A 22406-nucleotide genomic window follows, 5' to 3' on the forward strand; every position below is an offset into this window, starting at 1 on the left:
TCAACTGGCCCCTTGACCGTCCACTTGGAGATCTAAGGGGTGTCGCACATTAAGACGCTAAGTCCAAACAACCTGAACTGTTGCTCCCCTCCCTCATCACCCCTGCCCCTCTCAAGCCCTTCCCCTCTTGGCAAGTGGGAACATCTTCCACAGGATGGTTCAGGCGGAGCTGGAAGAGCTGCCCTGCCTTCCTCCGCTTCCCCCACTGCGGCATCCAATCTATCAGCATTCCCACAGCGCTGCCTCTGTGGCCCATCTACAACCCCCCGCTGCCCGGGCCACCTGCCTCTCACCTGGACACTGCCGTCTCCTCCTACCTCTTCTTCCTTCCCGTACTATCCGTCCTTCACTGATACACCCGAGTGACCCTTCAAACACACAAAGCAGATCATTCCACTCCCGCCTAAGCAAGTGTGCCCCTCACCCTGGCTTCCCAGCCCCTCTGTGGCCCACCTGCCCCCCTGCCTCTGTCTCAGGCAGCTCCCCCGCACCCATCTGCAGCAGACATGCTGAGTGCTATGGCTTTTGGACCTTGCAGAGCTTCTTGCTGCCTTAGGGCCTCTGCTATTCGCTTGCCTGGAATGCTGTGCTATCAAAACATGTTACTGGCTCCTTCAGGTCTCAGCCAACCCTAACCTAATGTCACCTCCTCAGAGAGGGCTTTGCCGATTTCTCAGTTTCTTTGTTTTTGTTTTCTGAGATGGAGTCTCGCTCTGTCACCTAGGCTGGAGCGCAGTGGCACAATCTTTGGCTCACTGCAACCTCCGCCTCCCGGGTTCAAGCGATTCTCGTGCCTAAGCCTCCCTAGTAGCTGGGATTACTGACATGTGTCACCATGCCCGGCTAATTTTTGTATTTTTAGTTGAGACAGGGTTTCACCATGTTGGCCAGTCTGGTCTGGAACTCCTGACCTCAGGCGATCCTACCACCTCAGCCTCCCAAAGTGCTGGGATTACAGGCGTGAGCCACTGTGTCTGGCCCACTCAGTTTTAAACACCCCATAACCAGTAGGCATTCTCACACATATCTTCATAGCTTTCATCACCATCTAAAATGACATTGCTTACCTGCTTGGTTCCTTGTTGATTATCTATATCCTCCCACCACCTCCTAAAGCCCCCCTCCCACCCTCCACTGCTCCCAGGATATAAGCCCTGTGAAGGCAGGGACTTTATCCTGTCGACCCCATGTTCCTATTCTATAGAACAGTGCCTGGAACACAGTAGGTGCTCAGTAACTAGATACTGAATGAGTAATGAAGGGCTTCGGGCTGCCCAGATGCCCAGAAATGCACCCCTCATCCAATGCCCAAGCTCCTTTCTTTTTGGCCACTGCTGTGGCTGCAGGAGAGCTTGGGCCTGCAGCAGGACCTGCTTCACATCCTTTTACATGAGCAGGGGTCATTCCTGGAACCCCTCCGAACCTCTGTTGCTCTCCTGGAAAATGGAGATACCCAATTCTATCTCAGAGGGTTGTGAGTAACAAAGGTGACGTGCTTAGCGGGGTGCCTGGCACGTGGCAGGACATCAACACAGGGGAGCATTGTCAGGCCGGGAGGGAGGGATGGGGGTCCTTCTGTAGAGGTAGGCAATGCTGAGGTTCAGAGAAGCTCAGCCAAGTACAGACCCTGGTCCTTACCCCATCCTGCTGCCTCTTACCATGGGACTCACAGCTGCTCACTGTGACCTGTGAAGGGAGAGGATGTGCCCAACCACCCCCACCCTGCTTGTCTGACATCTTTCCTGTTTGCAGACCGAGGCTCCATTACTGATCCGGCCCTACTTGGCAGACATGACACTCTCTGAAGTCCACGTTGTCATGACCGGAGGTTACGCCACCATTGCTGGCAGCCTGCTGGGTGCCTACATCTCCTTTGGGGTAGGTAGAGCCCTCCTTCTGCTTGGCTATGTTGAGGACCTGAAGCCCATCTTTGTGGGAGCCCCACACAGCTCCTGGCCAGAGCAGCCCTCAGATCTTCTCTCTTGGGCCTGCTGTGCTGGCAAGAGGAGTGGCTTCCCCTGAGCCCGGTGGGCTGGACCATTTGCTCAGGCTTTGTGCATGGCCACCTGGGGCAAAGCTTCCCGGTGTTCCATTTACTGAGTGCATGCTAGGTACCAGGCAGTATGCTAGGTGTTTTAATATCCCCATTTTCCAGATGAGAAAATTGAGGCTCCAGAGTAAGTGAGACGCCCAAACCCAGATCTGTCTGACTCCAAAATTCGTGCTCATCTCTCCAGTCTCACACCTGGACTGTCCCTAGAGATCTGTCCTACTCCTTCCCTCCTCCCTTTCCCCACACTCTCTCTGGGCTCAAGTCCTGCCTCTGCTCCTAAATTATTGCCTGTGCAGTTTACACAGCACAAAGAATTTGTAGGTCAAATTCCAGTGGTGTGAATTAGGCCCTTAAAGCAATCACAATGCTACTGCATGGCGGGCAGAGGGGAATTCTCAAATGCATCCCTCACATAATGCCCGGTAATAATGCTTTACATTCATAAAACACCTTATGCTTTCACATTTGTGCTTTCACAGGCAAATCTTCAAAGGTCTCAATTTTATTTCCTTAATGATCAAAGAAATTCTTGCTTATTGCAGAAACAAATAAGTTTTTAAATCTCTTTCTTAACCTCACTTCCCATGGGTAACTGATTTTATTTTTTATTAATTTTTTTTTTTTTTTTTGAGACGGAGTCTTGCTCTGTTGCCAGGCTGGAGTGCAGTGGCGCAATCTTGGCTGACTGCAACCTCTAGCTCCCTGGTTCAAGCATTTCTCCTGCCTCAGCGTCCTGAGTAGCTAGGATTACAGGCACGCCCCACCATGCCCAGCTAGTTTTTTTTTTTGTATTTTTAGTAGAGACAGGGTTTCACCATGTTGGTCAGGATGGTCTCGATCTCCTGACCTTGTGATCTGCCCACCTCAGCCTCCCAAAGTGCTGGTATTACAGGCATGAGCCACGGTGCCTGGCCTGGTAATTGCTTTTAATAGCTTAGAACAGCTATTCTGAAAGTGGGGTCCATGGACCAGCATTGTCAGCATCACCTGCGAACTTGTTAGAAATGCAAATTCTTGGGCCCACCCTAGACCTGCTGAATCAGAAACGATGGGGGAGGCCAAGGTGGGTGGATCATCTGAGGTCAGGAATTTGAGAGCAGCCCGGCCAAGATGGTGAAATCTCATCTCTACTAAAAATACAAAAAAATAGCTGGCCGTGGTGGTGGGTGCTTGTAATCCTAGCTATTTGGGAGGCTGAAGCAGGAGAATCACTTGAAACTGGGAGGCAGAGGTTGCAGTGAACTGAGATCGCACCACTGCACAGTAGCCTGGGCAACAGAGTGAGACTGTGTTTCAAAAAAAGAAAAGAAATGATGGGGGTGGAACCAGCATACTGCGTTGCAACAGGCCTCACAGGTGATTCTGAAGCTCGCCCAATTTGAGACCACTGACCTAAAATGTCATTCCAAACCTTTCTGTGTAAGTAAGCTTTTAGGTATATACACCTGAGTACTCACATACTTTCTCTCTTTTTTTTTTAAATAAAAGATGAGAATCATTGATCAGGAGAAAATAGTTCACAAATAATAAAAAGATATTCAAGCTCACTGATGTTCAAAGGAATTAAAACAATAATAACTTATCTTTCTTCTAAGTGATATGAAACCCTTTATGTGCCCCCAAATGGCAAGTGTGTGGTACTCACCCACTCATGGTAACAGTTTAATTTACTGTAACCTTTTTTGGTGAATGCCTATCAGTCTATTTATTTTTTATTTATTTTATTCTATATATAATATTTTATTTTTTTATTTTATTCTATATATAATATTTTATTATTTTATCATATATCACTTTTAATTTTTTATTTATATAATAAAATATATTTTATTATATAGAGCACTTAAAAATATTTGTTTTTTGTTTTTTAACTCCCCACATGACACCAACATGTATTTATATATAGAGAGACAGAGTTTCCCTCTGTTACTCAAGCTGGAGCACAGTGGTGCAATTACAGCTCACCATAGCCTCAAACTCCTGGACTCAAGCAATTCTCCCACCTCAGCCTCCTGAGTAGCTGGGACTACATACGTGCGCCACCACCCCCGGCTATTTTTTTTTTTTTTTTTCGGTAGAGACGGGATCTTGCCATGTTGCTCAGGCTGGTCTTGAACTCCTGGGCTCAAGCAATCCTCCTGCCTTGGCCTCCCAAAATATTAGGATTACAGGCATGAGCCATTGCATCAAGCCTCAATCACTTTGAAAATATTCTTTCCCTTTGATCCAGCTAGAAAAATTGTGATATAGGGATATTTTCACAAGTGTTCAAGAAATGCAAAATTCCAACATTTGCAAAAGCAAGAAAACTGGACAGCCTAAATGCCCAGCAGTACAGTCATAAGCTGGGTAAGTTGCCCCACACAAGGTGGTAGCATTCAGCATGAGAGTGAGGTGGCCTGTATGTGCTAATTTGGAGATTGACCCTGCCCTGCCTTCTGGCTCTCTGCCCCTGCCCCAGGCTCTCTGGATGCTGTGTGTGTGTGGGGGGGAGGCGGGGGTGGTGGTAGGCGCTGACCAGAAAATGACCTACACTGTCCCCTTCTTTAGTCCCAAATTCCACCTGTCTCTCTCATCTCTGTCCCTGGGGATGATGAGAGATGGGTGAACAAACAGCCAGCCTGCCCCTCCATCTCTCCTTCACTCCAGATGCCTGGACCACACCAATAAGCTCAGCTCTACATGCCACAGAGCTGTCTGGGCAGGGCCAGCTGTTGCGTGACTTTTCAAGAAGTCCCCTTGGGCTCAGGGGCTTTGGTTTCTGGCCTGGTACCCTCCCATCTAGAATTCTAGAGACTGTCATCTGGTTTGCACCTGTCTTGCTGAGGCCTAGAAAGGGCTCATTAAAACTGGTGCACCCACCCACCCCACCACCAATTGTTTTTGGAAGTGTGGAGGCCGAGGGAAAATTTCCCCTACGTCCTCTGAAGGTTCACTGAAAAATCAGTTCACAAAAGGGAGATTAACAGGAGAAAGGCACACAAATTTATTTAATGTATACACACGTGGGCCTTCAGAATGAAGACCCAAAGATACAGGGAAAATTGTCCATTTTTACGCTCAGGTTCAACAAAGTATGGACAGCCACATAGAAATAGAATTGGACAAACAGAGTGTGATGTAATACTAATCGACTGAGTGGAGGAAAAGCAGCAAAGCCTGTCTGTGTAGACTCTCCTTGGCCTCTCTGAGCATTTTTTCCTTCTGGGTATGGGGCAAGATCCTCTCTGGAAGGGGGGGTCTTATGACCTACAGTCAAACAAGGTAGGTCAGATAATTCTTTATTGCCACTTTTTACCCAGAAAGGCAGAGGGAAGTTAAAGCAATGTTTTTAGGCTTTATGGCTGGCTTTGGGGAAAAGGGCTTCTGGTCTCTGTGCCCTGCCTTGGAGACGGGGAATTCTAGTTTTTATGGCTAGCCTTGAAGGAGAATTGGACTGATAAATGGGAGGGCAGGACAGAAAAACTTCTTCTGAGGCTACTTCTGAGCCCTTCATTCTAGGTTTTGTTTTCAGAGTCCCAGCAGAAGGAATTTGATATTTCAAAAATGGAAACCCAAAACTTTGTTCCTGAAACTTTTTTTCATGGCAGGATATTGGGGGAGGGGATGCTATAATGTTTTCAGAACTTAGGGCTTTAAATGTCTTAACCTTGTTCTGGCCCCTTAGACAACGAAAAGAATAACGCTGGTGTTCCTCCTAGTCATTACTTAGAACTTAAACACTGGAAGAATGCTCGCCCATTTCCACAATCTGGCTTAAAACTCAGCCCTCTTTTCTTCCCTTTCTCAGGCAAAAGTCCAGGCCCAGCCCTGGGCAGTCTGGCTTCCCCATTGACAGGGCCTGGGTACCCACTTCCCTTTAGCAGCACAGAATGGGCAGAGGCAGCCAGGATCATCCCTAGGTGCCCTTGAGCCTCCATTTTTCAGTCTCTGGTTTGAAAGCCCCAGACTACAACTATAGCTGGCCCGGAGGAAAAGCACCTAACAAATCTTCCTTCCCTTCAATCTCTGGATCTGCCCCAGTCTTGTCTCCAGAGCAGCTCTCTTTTGCCCCCACCTGGCTCATGACAGTCACTGCACCAGCCCTGTACTGCACGCCCTCTAACTTCCTTCCCCAGTCAGTTCCTCAGTATCTTTGGCTCTGCCCTCAGTCCCTGAATCCCAGAAAGGTCTGTCTTGCCCTTTCCTTCAAGCTCCCAGGTTCTTTCTTTTCTTTCTTTCTTTCTTTCTTTCTTTCTTTCTTTCTTTCTTTCTTTCTTTCTTTCTTTCTTTCTTTCTTTCTTTCTTTCTTTCTTTCTTTCATCCATTCTTTCTTTTTTTTTTCTGAGACAGAGTCTCCCTCTGTCGCCCAGGCTGGAGTGCAGTGGCTCAGTCTCGGCTCACTACAACCTCCACCTCCCAGGTTCAAGCAATTCTCCTGCCTCAGCCTCCCAAGTAGCTGGGATTACAGGCATGTGCCACCAACCCAGCTAATTTGTGTATTTTTAGTAGAGACGGGGGTTTCACCATGTTGGCCAGGCTGACCTTGAACTCCTGACCTCAGGTGATCCACCTGCCTCGGCCTCCCAAACTGCTGGGATTACAGGCATGAGCCACTGCGCCCAGCCTCCAAGCTCCCAGATTCTTAAAACCACTTTGTTGCTCAATCTCTGGCTCGCTTCTCCGCACATCCCTCCTATTGCTAATATCTGGATATTTCTAGATCTCCACTGTCCAGTACAGTAGCCACCAAACACACATAGCTATTGAGCACTTGAAGTGAGGCTAGTCGTACTGAAAAAATTTTAAGATGTTTTATTAATTTTAAATTTTTATTTTGTCATCCATATTGATAGTTTTATATTGATTACATGGGTGGAAAGAAAATATTTTGGATATATTAAGACATTATTAAAATTAATTTAACCTATATATTTTTCCTTTTTAAAATGTGGCTATGGCCGGGCGCGGTGGCTCACACCTGTAATTCCAGCACTTTGGGAGGCCGAGGCGGGTGGATCACCTGAGGTCAGGAGTTCAAGACCAGCCTGGGCAACATGGAGAAACCCTGTCTCTACAAAAATACAAAAATTAGCCAGGTATGATGTCAGGTGCCTGTAACCCCAGCTACTCAGGAGTCTGAGGTGGGAGAATTGCTTGAACCCAGGAGGCAGAGGTTGCAGTGAGCTGAGATCGCCCCATTGCACTCCAGCCTGAGCAACACAGCAAGACTCTGTTTCAAAAAAAAAAAAAAACGTGGCTACTAGGCTGGGTGCAGTGGCTCATGCCTGTCATTCCAGTACTTTGGGAGGCCAAGGTAGGAGGATGGCTGAGACCAGGAGCTTGAGACCAGCATGGGCAACACAGGGAGACCCCTATCTCCACAAAAAATTTAAAAAATAAAAAATTACTTGGGCATGGTGGCACACATCTATAGTCCCAGGTACGGGGGAGGCTGAAGTGGGAGGATCACTTGAGCCCAGGAGGTCAAGGCTATAGTGAGCCATGATCATGCCATTACACTCCAGCCTGGGTGACAGAGCGAGACCCTTTGGGTCAGAGAGAGAAGGGTTATGGGCAGGCGTGGGCCCTGGGATGCTAGGATGGAAGGCTCTCCTGACCAGGTGCCTGGGAGGCAGGGCTGGGGAATGTCACAGCCCTGCAGAGTAGCTGGCAGTGGGGAGGTGGGTGTGGGCTGACCCAGTGCCCAGGGAGCCCTGCCTGTGCAGGAGTCAGCCCTTTCCATGATGAGATGGAAACTAGCAACTGCAGCATTTGAGGCTGTGACCACAACTGGGTCACCCAGGGGACAGTGTACAGGAATGTGACAACTGCAGGGCGTGTTCTCTGCCGTGACTCAGGTTTACAAACCAGATGTAATCTACAAGTCAGAGGAAGGGTCAAGGTCCTGCCTGGTGGAGGGAAAATCCCAAGATTCCAGGTGTGGCACCATCCCAGCTGGGGCTGAGCAACTGAGGAGGAAGCAGGGGAAGTCCCAAAGCCCAGCCCAGAAAGTCCAGAGAGGACACCTGCCCCAAGTGGGTTTCATCCAGCAAGGGGCAGGGGTCCAGGCTTGCACACCCAGTGTCCACACAGGGCCCTGGGGAGGTATCAGGCTGCTGCCAATTCTTGTTCACATTTTAAGAAGTTTTGTTGATCATTAAAAAGAAACAACTGGGGTTTAGAAAAAGAAGGACACAATACCTGGGATTCAGAGCCTGAGAGGGTCTCCAGCCTGGCTTCTCAGCAGCAGGCCTGGCACTTCCCTGAGATGGTAATGAGGGGTGCCCACGATCTGCCCTCTGCTTTTTTTTTTTTTTTTTTTTTTGAGATGGAGTCTCACTCTGTCGCCCGGGCTGGAGTGCTCGGCTCACTGCAACCTCTGCCTCCCGGGTTCTACCCATTCTCGTGCCTCAGCCTCCCAAATAGCTAGGATTACAGGCACCCACCACCACACCAGGCTAATTTTTGTTTTTTTTTGAGATGGAGTCTTGCACTATTGCCCGGGCTGGAGTGCAATAGTGCGATCTCGGCTCATTGAAACCTCCGCCTCCTGGGTTTAAGTGATTCTCCTGCCTCAGCCTCCCGAGTAGCTGGGATTACAGGCACACACCACCACACCCGGATAATTTTTCTCCATTTTTATTAGAGATGGGGGTTTCACTATGCTGGCCAGATTGGTCTCGAACTCCTGACCTTGTGATCCTCCCACCTCGGCCTCCCAAAGTGCTAGGATAACAGGTGTGAGGCCCACGCCTGGCCTAATTTTTGTATTTTTAGTAGAGATGGGGTTTCACCATGTTGGCTAGGCTGGTCTCAAACTCCTGACCTCAAGTGATCTGCCCGCCTTGGCCTCCCAAAATGCTGGGATTACAGGCGTGAGCCACTGTGCCTGGCCTGCCCTCTGCTTTTATCAGCCTGAGTGTCTGTCTTCAACTTACCTCCCTCCTCCTTTTTATTTTTATTTAACACTTTAGAATGCAGTTGGCTTATTACAAACTTTAAGAAGAAACATCTATTTTGCTTTTGGTTTATTAAAAAAAATATTGTTGTGGACATTTTGAGAGATACCAAAACACCTGTAATCCCAGCACTTTGGGAGGCCAAGGCAGGCGGATCACGAGGTCAGGAGATTGAGACCATCCTGGCTAACACAGTGAAACCCCGTCTTTACTGAAAATACAAAAAAAAAAATTAGCTGGGCGTGGTGGTGGGAGCCTGTAGTCCCAGCTACTTGGGAGGCTGAGGCAGGAGAATGGCATGAACCCGGGAGGTGGAGTTTGCAGTGAGCCAAGATGGCGCCACTGCACTCCAGACTGGGCGACAGAGTGAGACTCCATCTCAAAAAAAAAAAAAAAAAGCAAAGAAAGATACCAAAATGCAGAAAGAAAAGAAAATCGGCTGGGGATGGTGGCTCATGCCTGTAATCCCAGCACTTTGGGAGGCCCAGGTGGGCAGATCATGAGGTCAGGAGTTCGAGACTAGCCTGGCCAACACAATGAAACGCCATCTCTACTAAAAATGCAAAAATTAGCTGGGGTGGTGGTGCACACCTGTAATCCCAGCTACTCTGGAGGCTGAGGGAGGAGAATTGCTTAAACCCAGGAGGCGGAGGTTACAGTGAGCCAAGATTGTACCACTGCACTCCAGCCTGGGCGACAGAGCAAGACTCTGTCTTGGAAAAAAAAATAAAGCAAGAAAGAAAATCACCCCTGGCCCCAGCAGCCAGGGACAGTCAATTCATTGCCATTTTGGTGTATTTCTTTCTAATCTTTTCATGCGTCATTTTGGAGTTTGTTTCCCCACTGCCCCCAGTTTTGGTTCTTCTCTACCTGCAATGTTGTGGGCCCTTTCCCACTTCACTGTGAGGCCTTGATGACCATCATTTTCAATGACAGCCTGACGATGCTTAGCCGGTCTCCCATTGTTAGATGTCTGAGTTGGTTCTAGTTTCCCTGCTTGGTAAATGACACAGTGATAGGGGGAAACGTGTCATATTTCTCTGTGGAAAAGAACAGAGAAGCAAAGGGTTTGGGGTCCCAGTGAAGATAAAAATTCAGGAAGGGAGAATCCCAGGGGCTGACATTGCTCTGCCATCTTGCTGGGAGTGGTTTTCACAGCGTGGCTCCCAGAAGGAGACTGAGGGTCAAACGGTGGCTGTCATAGAGGCAGATTTCCTGAGAAGGAGTTCTCAAACTGCAGGACTGGATGTGATGGGTTGCCTTGCAGTGGTGAGTTCCCCCGTCACAGTAAGCATTCAAAGAGAGAGCCTAGAGAGGGAGTACCTTCCTATGCTAGTACATACCTACACTAAGGTGGAATTGGTTTAGCTCTTAAATCCATTTCATTTCAACTCTTAGGTTCTAGAGCTTTGTCTGAAAGCATTACAAATTCCTCCACTAAGGGGGAAACCTCAGCTAACGGGGATTAGTGGTCAACAGTGACAGCCTAAAAAGGAAGAAAGAACCTTGAACTTAGAGCCAAAAGATGTGATAGGCTCTAATTCCTTCTCTTCCTTTATTTTGGGAAGCCATATTTAATCCTTTGGAGTCTCAGTTTTCTTGTCTGTAAAATGAAGATAACAATATTTGTCATTCCTAACTTAAGGAAGCACCAGGAAGAAATAGAAGGTCCTATACATATAGCCTGTGACCTTCTACACATAAAAGGTATTATTATTATTAGTGATGACAGCAGTTATGACAATGAGGACATATCAGTGGGACAGACTACACATGTGCCCTTGCTGCCCTGGGCCACACTCCTTGGTCACCAGCATTTCTTCTGACTGTCCACCTACAACCTGCACTCTCACTCTTGCAGATCGATGCCACCTCGTTGATTGCAGCCTCTGTGATGGCTGCCCCTTGTGCTTTGGCCCTCTCCAAGCTGGTCTACCCGGAGGTGGAGGAGTCCAAGTTTAGGAGGGAGGAAGGAGTGAAACTGACCTATGGGTGAGCACAGCAGGAGGTCCTGCAGACAGGGTAGTGGTACAAGGTGGGGGGAGCAAAGCAGAGGGTCCCGTTCTCTCTGTCCATCACTGTCTTCCACTAGCCCGGGCCCATCTCTCCACTTTCCCTGCTCTGGTTTTGGCTTCATTTGCTGTCTTAGTCCATTTTCTGTTGCTTATAACAGAAATCCTGAAACTGGGTACTTTATAAAGAATAAGAATTTATTTCTTACAGTTATGGAGGCTGAGAAGTCCAAGGTCGAGGGGTCGTATCTGGCGAGAGCCTTCTTGCTGCTGGGGATTCTGCAGAGTCCCAAGTTGGCACAGGGCATCACATGGCGAGGGGTTGAGGGGTGCCAGGCAGGGAACTGAGCATGCTAGCTCAGATCTCTCTTCCTCTTCTTAAGAAGCCACCAGTCAAGTCCAGGTGCGATGGTTCATGCCTGTAATCCCAGCACTTTGGGAGGCTGAGGCAGGCAAATCACTTAAGGTCAGGAGTTCAAGACCAGCCTGGCCAACATGGTGAAACCCCATCTCTACTAAAAATACAAAAGTTAGCCAGGCATAGAGGCTCACACCTGTAATTCCAGCAACTTAGGGGGCTGAGGCACGAGAATTGCTTGAATCCAGGAGGTGGAGGTTGCAGTAAGCCTAGATCGCACCACTGTACTCCAGCCTGGGCAACAGAGCGAAACTCCGTCTCAAAAACAAAACAAAAAGCCACCAGTCCTACTCCCATGCTAACCCATTATCCCATTAATCCAACATTCAGGATTGGATCAATCCATTCAGGAGGGCAGAGCCCTCATGACCCAATCACCTCTTAAAGGCCCCACCTCTCAATACTGCCACATTGAGGATTAAGTTTCAACATGACTTTCCGAAGGACAAACATTCAGACCATAGCATTTGCAAAAATGCGCACTCCAGTTCTCACATCTTAATGTCCAGTCTCTGACCAGCAGGAAACAATGGACCAGGCAAGGCTTGGGAGTGTGGCCTGGTTCTTGGGTCTGTGGCCTGGTGTGTGTACATGTTGAGGAGGGTCATAGAAAGGCCCCATGCCCCCATCTCTATGTGCCTGAGCTCTGACTGCCAGGGTGTCAACCACACATTGACATGGTGAGGGCCATCTTTGATTTCACTCACCTCCTAACATCCCGTCATAGTCTTAATAACTGTTAGGTAACGTTTAAACCTTAAACAATGTTGAAAAGGCACCACACTGGACACATGTGCTTGGGCACAGTGGATGACTCCAACCTCACAACCTTCTGAGGCACTGGAGCAGTGCTGTCCCATGGAAATGTAATGTGAGGCGCCTGTCATTTTCTAGTAGTTGTCTTTTAAAAAGTGAAAAGAAATGGGTGATTTTAATAACCCATTTTACTTAACCCTGTATACCCCACAGTATTGTCATTTCAACATGTAACCAGTATAATAATTATTGAGGTATTTTGCATTTTTTGGTACTAAATCCTCAGAATCTGCTCTGTATTTTGTACGACACAACTCAATTCAGACAGCCTCCTGTCATGTGTGGCTGATGGCTTCCATCTTGGACAGTTCAGCGTTAGAAACCTGGATCTTATCCCGGTGCTTTGACCAGCCCCTTTTTCTCTCTGGGTCTCAGGGAAAATTAGGATTTCCCGCTCTGAAATGCTCTTCCAGGGTTCCTATTTGAGCCTGTAGGATAGGGACCCTTGCTGGTTGTGGAGACAGGCCAGTAATGATCATTCTTGATCCCAACAACAGAGATGCTCAGAACCTCATAGAAGCAGCCAGCACTGGGGCCGCCATCTCCGTGAAGGTGGTCGCCAACATCGCTGCCAACCTGATTGCGTTCCTGGCTGTGCTGGACTTTATCAATGCTGCCCTCTCCTGGCTGGGAGACATGGTGGACGTCCAAGGGCTCAGCTTCCAGGTGCGTTTCTGGCCACCACACTCAGTCTGTAGAGAGGATGGCCCCAGGTGGGTGGTGAGTGGTGGCTGGAGACCTAGCAGAGCCCAGGCCCAGCCCTCGGTGCCAGCCATACCGTTGTGCCCTCAGCTCATCTGCTCCTACATCCTGCGGCCTGTAGCCTTCTTGATGGGTGTGGCGTGGGAGGACTGCCCAGTGGTAGCTGAGCTGCTGGGGATCAAGCTGTTTCTGAACGAGTTTGTGGCCTATCAAGACCTCTCCAAGTACAAGCAACGCCGCCTGGCAGGGGCCGAGGAGTGGGTCGGCGACAGGAAGCAGTGGATCTCCGTGAGTGTCCCAGTCCCTTTCCTGCAGCAGGGGGATGACACGGCACAGCCACTCCTCAGGGCCCCTGGCGGCTGCTCTCCCGCTCCCTGGGCCTGGCTGAGACACACTGAAGTGGTGCTTCACCTCCTACATCCTGTAGTCCTGGGAGACAGGACAGCTTCAGGCTTCGCTGCCATCTTTCTCAAGGCCTTTTAGGAGGCTGAGGTGGGGGGAGAGCATCGTTTGGGATGTCTGAAAGCTGGCTCTAGATGAGTCGTTTTTCACTGTGGCCTTAGGCCAGCCACAGTACCTTGCCTCTTCTGTTGGAAAACGGGGTGAGATGACTGCCACATCTACTCCAAAGGCATACACGTGTGCACCCAATGAGCTGGGAGAGTGAGTGAGATAAGGAGACTTCACTAACACCTTCACTGTTTTGTTTTGGTTTGGATTGGTTTTTTTTTTTTTTTTTTTTTTGAGACGGAGTCTCACTCTGTCGCCCAGGCTGGAGTGCAGTGGCGCGATCTCGGCTCACTGCAAGCTCCGCCTCCTGGGTTCACGCCATTCTCCTGCCTCAGCCTCTCCGAGTAGCTGGGACTACAGGCGCCCACCACCACGCCTGGCTAATTTTTTGTATTTTTAGTAGGGACGGGGTTTCACCGTGGTCTCCATCTCCTGACCTCATGATCTGCCCACCTCGGCCTCCCAAAGTGCTGGGATTACAAGCGTGAGCCACCGCGCCCGGCTGGTTTGGTTTGGTTTGGTTTGGTTTGGTTTGGTTTGGTTTGGTTTGGTTTGGTTTGGTTTGGTTTGGTTTGGTTTGGTTTGGTTTGGTTTGGTTTGGTTTGGTTTGGTTTGGTTTGGTTTGGTTTGGTTTGGTTTGGTTTGGTTTGGTTTGGTTTGGTTTGGTTTTCTGGGATGGAGTCTCCCTCTGTCACCCAGGCTGGAGTGCAGTGGCACATTCTTAGCTCACTGCAACTTCCACCTCCCGGGTTCGAGTGATTCTCGTGCCTCAGCCTCCCAAGTAGCTGGGACTACAGATGCCTGCCACCACGCTCAGCTAAGTTTTGGATTTTTAGTAGAGACGGGGTGCACCATGTTGGCCAGTCTGGTCTTGAAATCCTGACCTAAAATAATCCACCTGCCTTGGCCTCCCAAAGTGCTGGGATTACAGGTGTGAGCCACCATACCCGGCCATCACCTTCACTGTTAATATAGTGGATTCAGTGCAGGGGTTGGCTCTTTCTGTTAAAATTTATTTTTAAAAACTATAAAAGTTCTATAAAATTAACCTTTCTAAAAGGATAGTAACATTATTGAGAATGAAAAAATTACCTATAATCTCACCATCCCAGATAATAGTTATTGTTGTTTCTTACATTTTCTTCCATTCTTTTAAGAGGGAGTTTAGGTCAGGTGCAATGGCTCATGCCTGTATTCCCAGCACTTTGGGAGGTCAAGGTGGGAGGATCACTTGAGGCTAGGAGTTCAAGACTAGCCTGGGCAACATAATGAGCCCCTGTCTTTACTAAAAATTTTAAAAATTGTGGGGTGCAGTGGTGCATGCCTGTAGTCCCAGCTACTTGGGAGGCTGAGGCAGGAAGATGGCTTGAGCCCAGGAGTTTGAGGCTGTAGTGAGCTAGGATTGCATCACTGCACTCCAGCCTGGGCAACAGAGCAAGACCCTGTCTTTAAAAAAAAAAAAAAGGGAAAGCGAGAGAGAGTTTACATAGTTTCTGTCGTAGCAGCCAAACCATGCTGTAGCCATTTTTGTTTTTTTGTTTTTTTTTACTTAGTATTACAACATAAGCATCATTTTGTATATGTGTCCTAACATATTTACCCAATCCCCTGCTGTTGGGCCATTCAGACAATTCTATTATTTGATTTTTATCCACATGTTGAAATGAGTATCTTTGTGCATATAGCTCTTCCTTCCTCTCAGATCATTTCTGCAGCGTTCCCAGGTGTGGGCTGACTGACTCCCACATGAGTCTTCACGTGGCTGCAGCAGCTGAAATCAGCAGCACCAGCTGTGCCTGCGAGCATTTATTTCACCACACAACTAAACAGCATCGAGTAGCTTCTTTTTAAAAACAAGGTTCACTACTTCAATAAGCAAATAATAGCTCATTGTTTTCATTTGCATTACTTGGGTGACTGGAAACTTTCAATGGGAAGTCCTTTCTCTTGTCTTTTTAATTATTTTTTAAATTGTAAAGGAAGGGACTCTTTAGGTTTTTTAAAAAAGAAAGTTTGTGGCCAGTCACGGTGGCTCACACCTGTAATCCCAGCACTTTGGGAGGCTGAGGTGAGTGGATCACTTGAGGTCAGGAGTTTGAGACTAGCCTGACCAACATAGCGAAACCCCTTCTCTACTAAAAATACAAAAATCAGTGGTTGTGTTAGAATGTGCCTGTAGTCCCAGTCCTTGTGCTGAGGCATGAGAATTGCTTGAACCTGGGAGGAGGAGGTTACAGTGAGACAAGATTGTGCCACTGCACTCCAGCTTGGGCAACAGAGTGAGACTCTGTCTCAAAAAACAAAACAAAACAAAAAACCAGGCATGGTGGCTCACACCTGTAATCCCAGCACTTTTGGAGGCCGAGACTGGAGGATCATCTGAGGTCAGGAGTTGGAGACCAACCTGACCAACATGGAGAAACCCTGTCTCTACTAAAACTACAAAAATTAGCCAGGCGTGGTGGCAGGCGCGTGTAATCCCAGCTACTCAGGAGGCTGGGGCAGGAGATTTTCTTGAACCCAGGAGGGGGAGGTTGCAGTGAGCCAAGATCGCACCATTGTACTCCAGCCTGGGCAACAAGAGTGAAACTCCATCTCAAAAAAAAAAAAAAAAAAAAGGTTTGTATAGAGTAAAAAGCACAAGTTTCCCCTCACTGCTTACTCTCACCTCTGGTCTCACCCCCTCCTCAGAGATTAATAGAGGGCACACTCCTTCCTGTTCTTTTTTTTCTTATTTTGAATTTCTGTGAGTACATAGTAGGTGTATAGATTTATGGGGTACATGAGGTGTTTAGATGCAGGCACAGTGTAAAAATATAGAATGCTTCATGAATTTGCACATCATCCTTGCACAGGGGCCGTGCTAATCTTCTCCGTATCGTTCTGATTTTAGTATGTATGCTGCCGAAGCAAGCACTTCATGATCTTTTTTTAATGAACTTCATTCCTTCAGCAAGTATTTGTTGAGACCATTTAGGTGCCAGGCGTTCTGCTAGGCACTGGGGATAAAAAGGAGAATTACACAGACATGGCTCTGGTCTCATGGAACCGACATGTAGTGAGAGACACAGGCAAAACACAAGAAAGCAAAGGAACAAAAATTAAAATAACCACAATTCGTGGTAAGTTCTATGAAGAAAACAACAAGAAAAAAAAAAAAAACAGGGCAGGGTCTTCCTTGGCTGGACTGGTCAGAAAAAATATCCCTGAGGTGTGGCATTTAAGCCAAGACTTGGAGAACGGATGAGCTAGGACAAGCTGGGAAAAACATTCCAAAGGAAGAGGCATGTGCAAAGGCCCTGAGGTCGAAAAGCACTTGATGTGCTTAGAGAGCACAGGCAATGAATACAGCTAGAGCAGGTGGTAATCACAGGCCAAGGAACAGTTGGAAATCACTGAAGATTTGACATTTTGAATTTTAAGAAGATGACTGGAGGCTGGGTGTGGTGGCTCATACCTGTAACCCCAGCACTTTGGGAGGCTAAGGCAGGAGGATCACTTAAGACCAGGAGTTCAAGACCAGCCCTGGAAACAAAGCAAGACCCTGTCTCTACAAAAAATTTAAAAATTAGCCAGGTGTAGTGGTGCGCGCCTGTGGTCTCAGCTACTTGGGACACTGAGGCAGGAGGATCGCTTGGACCCAGGAGATTGGGGCTGCAGTGAGCTATGATTTTGCCACTGCACTCTAGCCTAGGTGACAGAGTGAGACCCTGTCTGGAAACAAAAGACAGAGAGAAGGAAGCAAGAAAGGAAAGAAGGAAGGAACAGAGGGAGGGAGGGAAAAAGACAGCGAGACGGAAGGAAGGGAGGGAGCCTGGGGCTGCTCTGTGGAACACAACTGTAGGTGGGCAAGCAGAGATGCAGGTACCTTCATATTTTTTCCAATAATATTTGTATCAACGCTTTATGTTATAAAGGCATTAACTTTTTTCTGATATATTTTCTATATATACTTTTCCTAGCCTTTTCTGTTATTGCCCTTTATGTTGTATAAGGAAATTTATTTTTTGGTTTTTAAATGTAGAACGCTTCATGAATTCGCGTGTCATCCTCAGGTAGGGGCCATGCTAATCTTCTTTGTATCATTGAAGTTTTAATATATGTGCACAAGAAGCAAGCACAGGAATGTGTTTTTTTTTTAATTAAAAAAATTGTATTTACTTAGAAGCATTCAGAATGTCAACAAAACAGCTGTAACTTTTGAGTGGTATGTATGTATGTATGTATTTATTTATTTTTGGAGACTGGGTCTCACTTTGTCACCCAGGCTGGAGTGCAGTGGTGCAATCACAGCTCACTGTAGCCTCTGCCTCCTGGGCTCAAGTGATCCTCCTGCCTCAGCCCCTGTGTAGGTGGGATTACAGACGTGTGCCACCACACCTGGCTAACTTTTGCATTTTTTGTAGAGACGGGGTCTCGCCGTATTGCCCAAGTTGGTCTCAAACTCCTGACCTCAAGCAATCCTTCTGCCCTGGCCTCCTAAATTGCTGGGATTACAGGCATGAGCCACCACGCCCGGCTCCAGTGGTATTTAGTTAACAGAACAGCAACTATTTTGTGTAAGCTGCATCAGAGACAACTAAAGATGAAGGCACTACCATCCACATACATAACTAATGTGTGCTGTGTGCCAACAAGAGCCTGCTTTAAATTTCCATGCCAATTTATAACCCCCATACTGCACCAGGCAAGGTTGGTGGCTATTGAAAATACCACCAGGACAGAGTTATCTAAAGACACATTGGGTAGTATGTAACTATGCAAAAAAAAAGACACTGTACAGTTTAAAAACAAATCTTACATGGCCTTACATTTTAATTTATTTCTTTAAAAGGAATGAATTTAGTGCGGGGGGGTTAAATACATTATATACAAAAAACAAAACTACTAGAACTAGCTTATGCATCATCTTCATCTTCCCCATCTTTCCTTCCCCCTCATCCTCTTCCTCTTTCTCATGTTTCTCCTATTCTTTCTTTTTTCTTTCTTTTTCAGCCTTGACAGCTCCCTTATTTTTGCTACATCAGGCTTTCCTTTAGCTCGGTATGCAGCAATATCCCTTTTGTATTTTTCTTCCAGCTTTGCAGGTGTCTTTTTCTAAGGCTGCTTATTCTCCACAGCGGTTTTATAGCCACATCTCTCCTACTTTCTTTGCAACATCAACAACAGATAGGCTGGGATGTTCTCCTTTGATTTTTGGGTGATGCTTGGAATAGAACAAGAAGAGGCCAAAGGAGGCCTCTTGGGCGCATTGGGATGCTGGAACTTCTTTTTTGTTTTCCCTGTAGGAAGGATGTAAGTTTTCATTTCTCTTTCCTAGCCAGCCTTGTCCGCCTTTGCCACATCTTCAAATTTTCTTTTCTGTTTAGCTGACATGGTCATCTGCCTCTCTGGCACTTCTTTGAAAGCTCTGAGGAGTTGCCTGAAGCATCTGGGTGCTTCTTCTCGTGTCCCTCCCAACAAGCTTGGACAGGGAGTGCGTATAATGACATTTTGCCTCTTGGCTTCTTAGGGTCTCTTCTGCCCATGTTTAGTTATTTTTCCTCAGTGAGGCACAGAGTCACCCAGTGCCTGTCAGCTCTCACTTGACCCAGCATTTGGGATTTGTTTTTTTTTTTTGAGACGGAGTCTCGCTCTGTTGCCCAGGCTGGAGTGCAGTGGTGTGATCTCGGCTCACTGCAAGCTCTGCCTCCTGGGTTCACGCCATTCTCCTGCCTCAGCCTCCCAAGTAGCTGGGACTACAGGCACCCGCCACTGTGCCTGGCTAATTTTTTGTATTTTTAGTAGAAATGGGGTTTCACCATGTTAGCCAGGATGGTCTCAGTCTCCTGAACTTGTGATCCACCCACCTCGGCTTCCCAAAGTGCTGGGATTACAGGCGTGACCCACTGCACCCGGCTGGGATTTGTTTTTTTTTAACATAGATTTTATACCAAATATTTTCTTTTGTGATTTCTTCTGTTATTTCTAAACTTAGAACATTATCTGGAAAGTGCGGCTGGGCACAGTGGCTCATGCCTGTAATTCCAACACTTTGGGAGGCCAAGGAGGGTGGGTCACTTGATGCCCAGAGTTTGAGACCAGCCTGGCCAACATGGCAAACAGGAAATAGAAAACTTAGCCAGGTGTGGTAACACACACCTGTAATCCCAGCTACTTGGGAGGCTGAAGCATGAGAATCGCTTGAACCCAGGAGGCAGAAGTTTTCAAAAAAAGGAAAGAAAGAAAAAGAAAGTTATCTGGAAAGTGTTAAATTCGTGAAATAATGTGATGAGATAATTCAGACCATGAGCTTTGGAGTCAGAACTGCGTTCAAATTCTGATACAGCTACCTTCTTGCTGTCTGAACTTCCTTAGTTACTTAACCTCTCTGAGCCTCGGTTTGCTCCTCTCCAAAATAAGAGTAATAATAGTACCTTGTAACTATATTTATTATCCTATATTTTCTATCATTTTTGCTTAAAATATTAATATTTATCTAGAATTAATTTTTATATAGTGTGAGGGGAGGTTCTATACCAATTTTTAAAATAATTTTTAATTTTTGTGGGTACATAGTAGGTGTAAATATTTATGAGGTACATGAGATGCTTTGATACTGGCATGCAATGTGAAATAAGCACATCATGGAGAGTGGGGTATCCATCCCCTCGAGCATTTATCCTTTGTGTTACAAACAATCCAATTATACTCTTGGTTATTTTTAAATGTACAATTAAGTCATTACTGACTATAGTCACCCTGTTGTGCTATAGAATATTAGCTCTTATTCGTTCATTCTAACTATTTTTTTGTACCCATAAACCAATTTTGTTTTCAAATTATTTCATTTTGGCTCTTAAAACTTCTTTCTGGGAAATAGGACAGTTGTTAAGAACAAAAGCGAATAACTATTGTGTTTGAACACTTACTGTCTGCCTGGTGTTTCCCGTACATTATATAATCCTTTTTACAGCCCTCCCAGGCAAGTACTATTATTCCCCTATTCCAGACAGGGAAACTGACACTGAAAGAAGTGACTGACTTCTCAAGCTGATCGTTGGTGAGACAATCCTAGAAGCCAGGCTGGCTGGGATCCAAATCCCTTACTCTTTCCTGTGGGCCATACTCCCTCTCTCAGCCTGAGAGCATTCACAGGAGTGCTGTGAATTGGAAGCCCAGGACTGCAGGGTCAGGGAAGGGGCTGTCCACCAAATGTCCCCAGGACAGAGCTTAGTAGGGCCAAAGCAACAGGACTAAGAAAACTGAACCCCATCCAGAAAGGCTGGTAATGAAGATTAAAAGGTTGAAGGACAGGCTGGGTGTGGTGGCTCACACCTGTAATCCCAGCACTTTGGGAGGCTGAGGTGGGCGGATCATCAAAGGTCAGGAGTTTGAGACCAGCCTGCCCAACATGGCGAAACCCCATCTCTACTAAAAATGCAAAAAATTAGCCGGGCGTGGTGGCGGGCACCTATAATCCCAGCTACTCGGGAGGCTGAGGCTGGAGAATGGCTTGAACCCAGGAGGCACAGGTTGCAGTGGGCTGAGATTGTGCCACTGCACTCCAGCCTGGGTGACAAGAGTAAAACTCCGTCTCAAACAAAAACAAAAACAAAAAAAGAAACAAACAAAAAACGTTGAAAGACAGATAAGAGAGGGGAGCTATGTTTTTGATGTGGTGCAGTTTGAGTCAACTTAGAGGTGGGATTGCAAGTCTGGGGAAGCGGCAGCACAGAGGACTCGAAGGTCAATTACATGTAAGAAGTGGGTAAAATTAAGGCCAGGGAGCCTGGGTGTTATAGGGGTGCCCCAGGCCCATCTGAGGGGAGCCCTTCCTCATGCATCTGCTGTATTTTCAGGTCAGAGCTGAAGTCCTCACGACGTTTGCCCTCTGTGGATTTGCCAATTTCAGCTCCATTGGGATCATGCTGGGAGGCTTGAGTGAGTCTAATCAGGGCCTCACCAGTGTCTAGGAGAGTCTGGGACTTGAACTTGCTCGGGACATGTAGGCCTCAATTGTCTCATTTGTCTAAAGCAGGACCCAAACAAGATGGCCATAGAGGCCAGGTGTGGTGGCTCCTGCCTGTAATCACAGCACTTTGGGAGGCCCAGGTGGGTGGATCATTTGAGGCTAGGAGTTTGAGGCCAACCTGGCCAACATGGCGAAACTCTATCTCTACTAAAAATACAAAAATTAGCCAGGCGTGGTGATGCAGGCCTGTGATCCCAGCTGCTCAGGAGGCTGAACCCAGGCACGAGGATGAGCTGAGATCGCACCATTGCACTCCAGCCTGGGGTACAGAGCGAGACTCTGTCTCAAAAAAAAAAAAAAAAAAAGAAAAGAAAAGAAAAAAGAAAAAGATGTTCATAGAGTTTCCTCCTAGCCCTAGAATTCTGATTCTCTGCTGCTGCTGGTGGCCCAGGAAGTTAGCACCTGGGCCTTGAAGGCCAAGCCTGGCTCAGGGGCGGGAGGTGTGGTGCTTGCCTGTCCCCAAGGCTTTGGCCTGCCTGTTCCCACACCCACAGTGGACAGGCAGGCAGGCCTGGTGGGGCCTAAGGTCGAAGGGTCTGCACAGTTCTCAGTTCTTTACAAATAACATTTCCAGTCCTGGCAGCTACACTGCCTGGTGGTATAATCACCCCACTTTACAAAGAAGGAAACTGAGTCTTCATGAAGTGAAGTGGTGGCCCAAGTCACTCAGCTAGTGAGTGGCTGAGCTTGTATTTAATCCCAGGTCTGCCTGACTCCAAACTCACATTCTTTTCCTGCATCTGCCACTCATGGTGTGTAGGGAGATGTGGGGCATTGCCTAGGGGTCCAAGCCAGGCCAAAGAGAACTCCTGAGCTCAGCAAGCTGTCAGGAGGACAACGTCTGTCCCTCTGGCCGTCTATTAATAGAAGAGGAAGGGAGGTCAGCAGATGCAGCCCGAGCTGCGGAACACGGGCAGAGAGGGACACAGCTTCCCTGGCC

At 47.4% G+C, this 22406-nt stretch overlaps 1 protein-coding gene, 2 non-coding genes and 1 pseudogene across 6 annotated transcripts in view; 1 reads left to right on the forward strand and 3 right to left on the reverse strand.

Annotated features, from left to right (window-relative positions):
- SLC28A1 (solute carrier family 28 member 1) overlaps window positions 1–22406 on the forward strand; it is a 59203-nt gene that overhangs the window by 35530 nt on the left and 1267 nt on the right. For 2 of the 4 annotated variants that reach the window (XM_063698788.1, XM_063698787.1), the window contains 5 exons: window positions 1753–1878; window positions 10856–10986; window positions 12738–12906; window positions 13033–13230; window positions 21294–21375. In XM_063698788.1, coding sequence (XP_063554858.1) covers window positions 1753–1878; window positions 10856–10986; window positions 12738–12906; window positions 13033–13230; window positions 21294–21375 — 706 coding nt within the window. Of the gene's footprint in view, window positions 1–1752; window positions 1879–4283; window positions 4458–10855; window positions 10987–12737; window positions 12907–13032; window positions 13231–21293; window positions 21376–22406 lie in introns of those variants that run through there. The other 2 variants (XR_010131064.1, XM_063698789.1) reach the window with 2 other exon arrangements.
- Window positions 16263–16369, reverse strand: LOC115933407 (U6 spliceosomal RNA). The gene has a single exon (XR_004069259.1). It is a non-coding gene; the product is annotated as a U6 spliceosomal RNA (small nuclear RNA).
- LOC115933408 (U6 spliceosomal RNA) lies at window positions 17467–17573 on the reverse strand. Its single transcript, XR_004069260.1, has one exon. It is a non-coding gene; the product is annotated as a U6 spliceosomal RNA (small nuclear RNA).
- On the reverse strand, window positions 18351–19010 carry LOC134757345 (high mobility group protein B1-like; annotated as a pseudogene).

This window comes from Gorilla gorilla, chromosome 16 (genome assembly GCF_029281585.2).
Source record: "Gorilla gorilla gorilla isolate KB3781 chromosome 16, NHGRI_mGorGor1-v2.1_pri, whole genome shotgun sequence".
Lineage (NCBI taxonomy): Eukaryota > Metazoa > Chordata > Mammalia > Primates > Hominidae > Gorilla > Gorilla gorilla.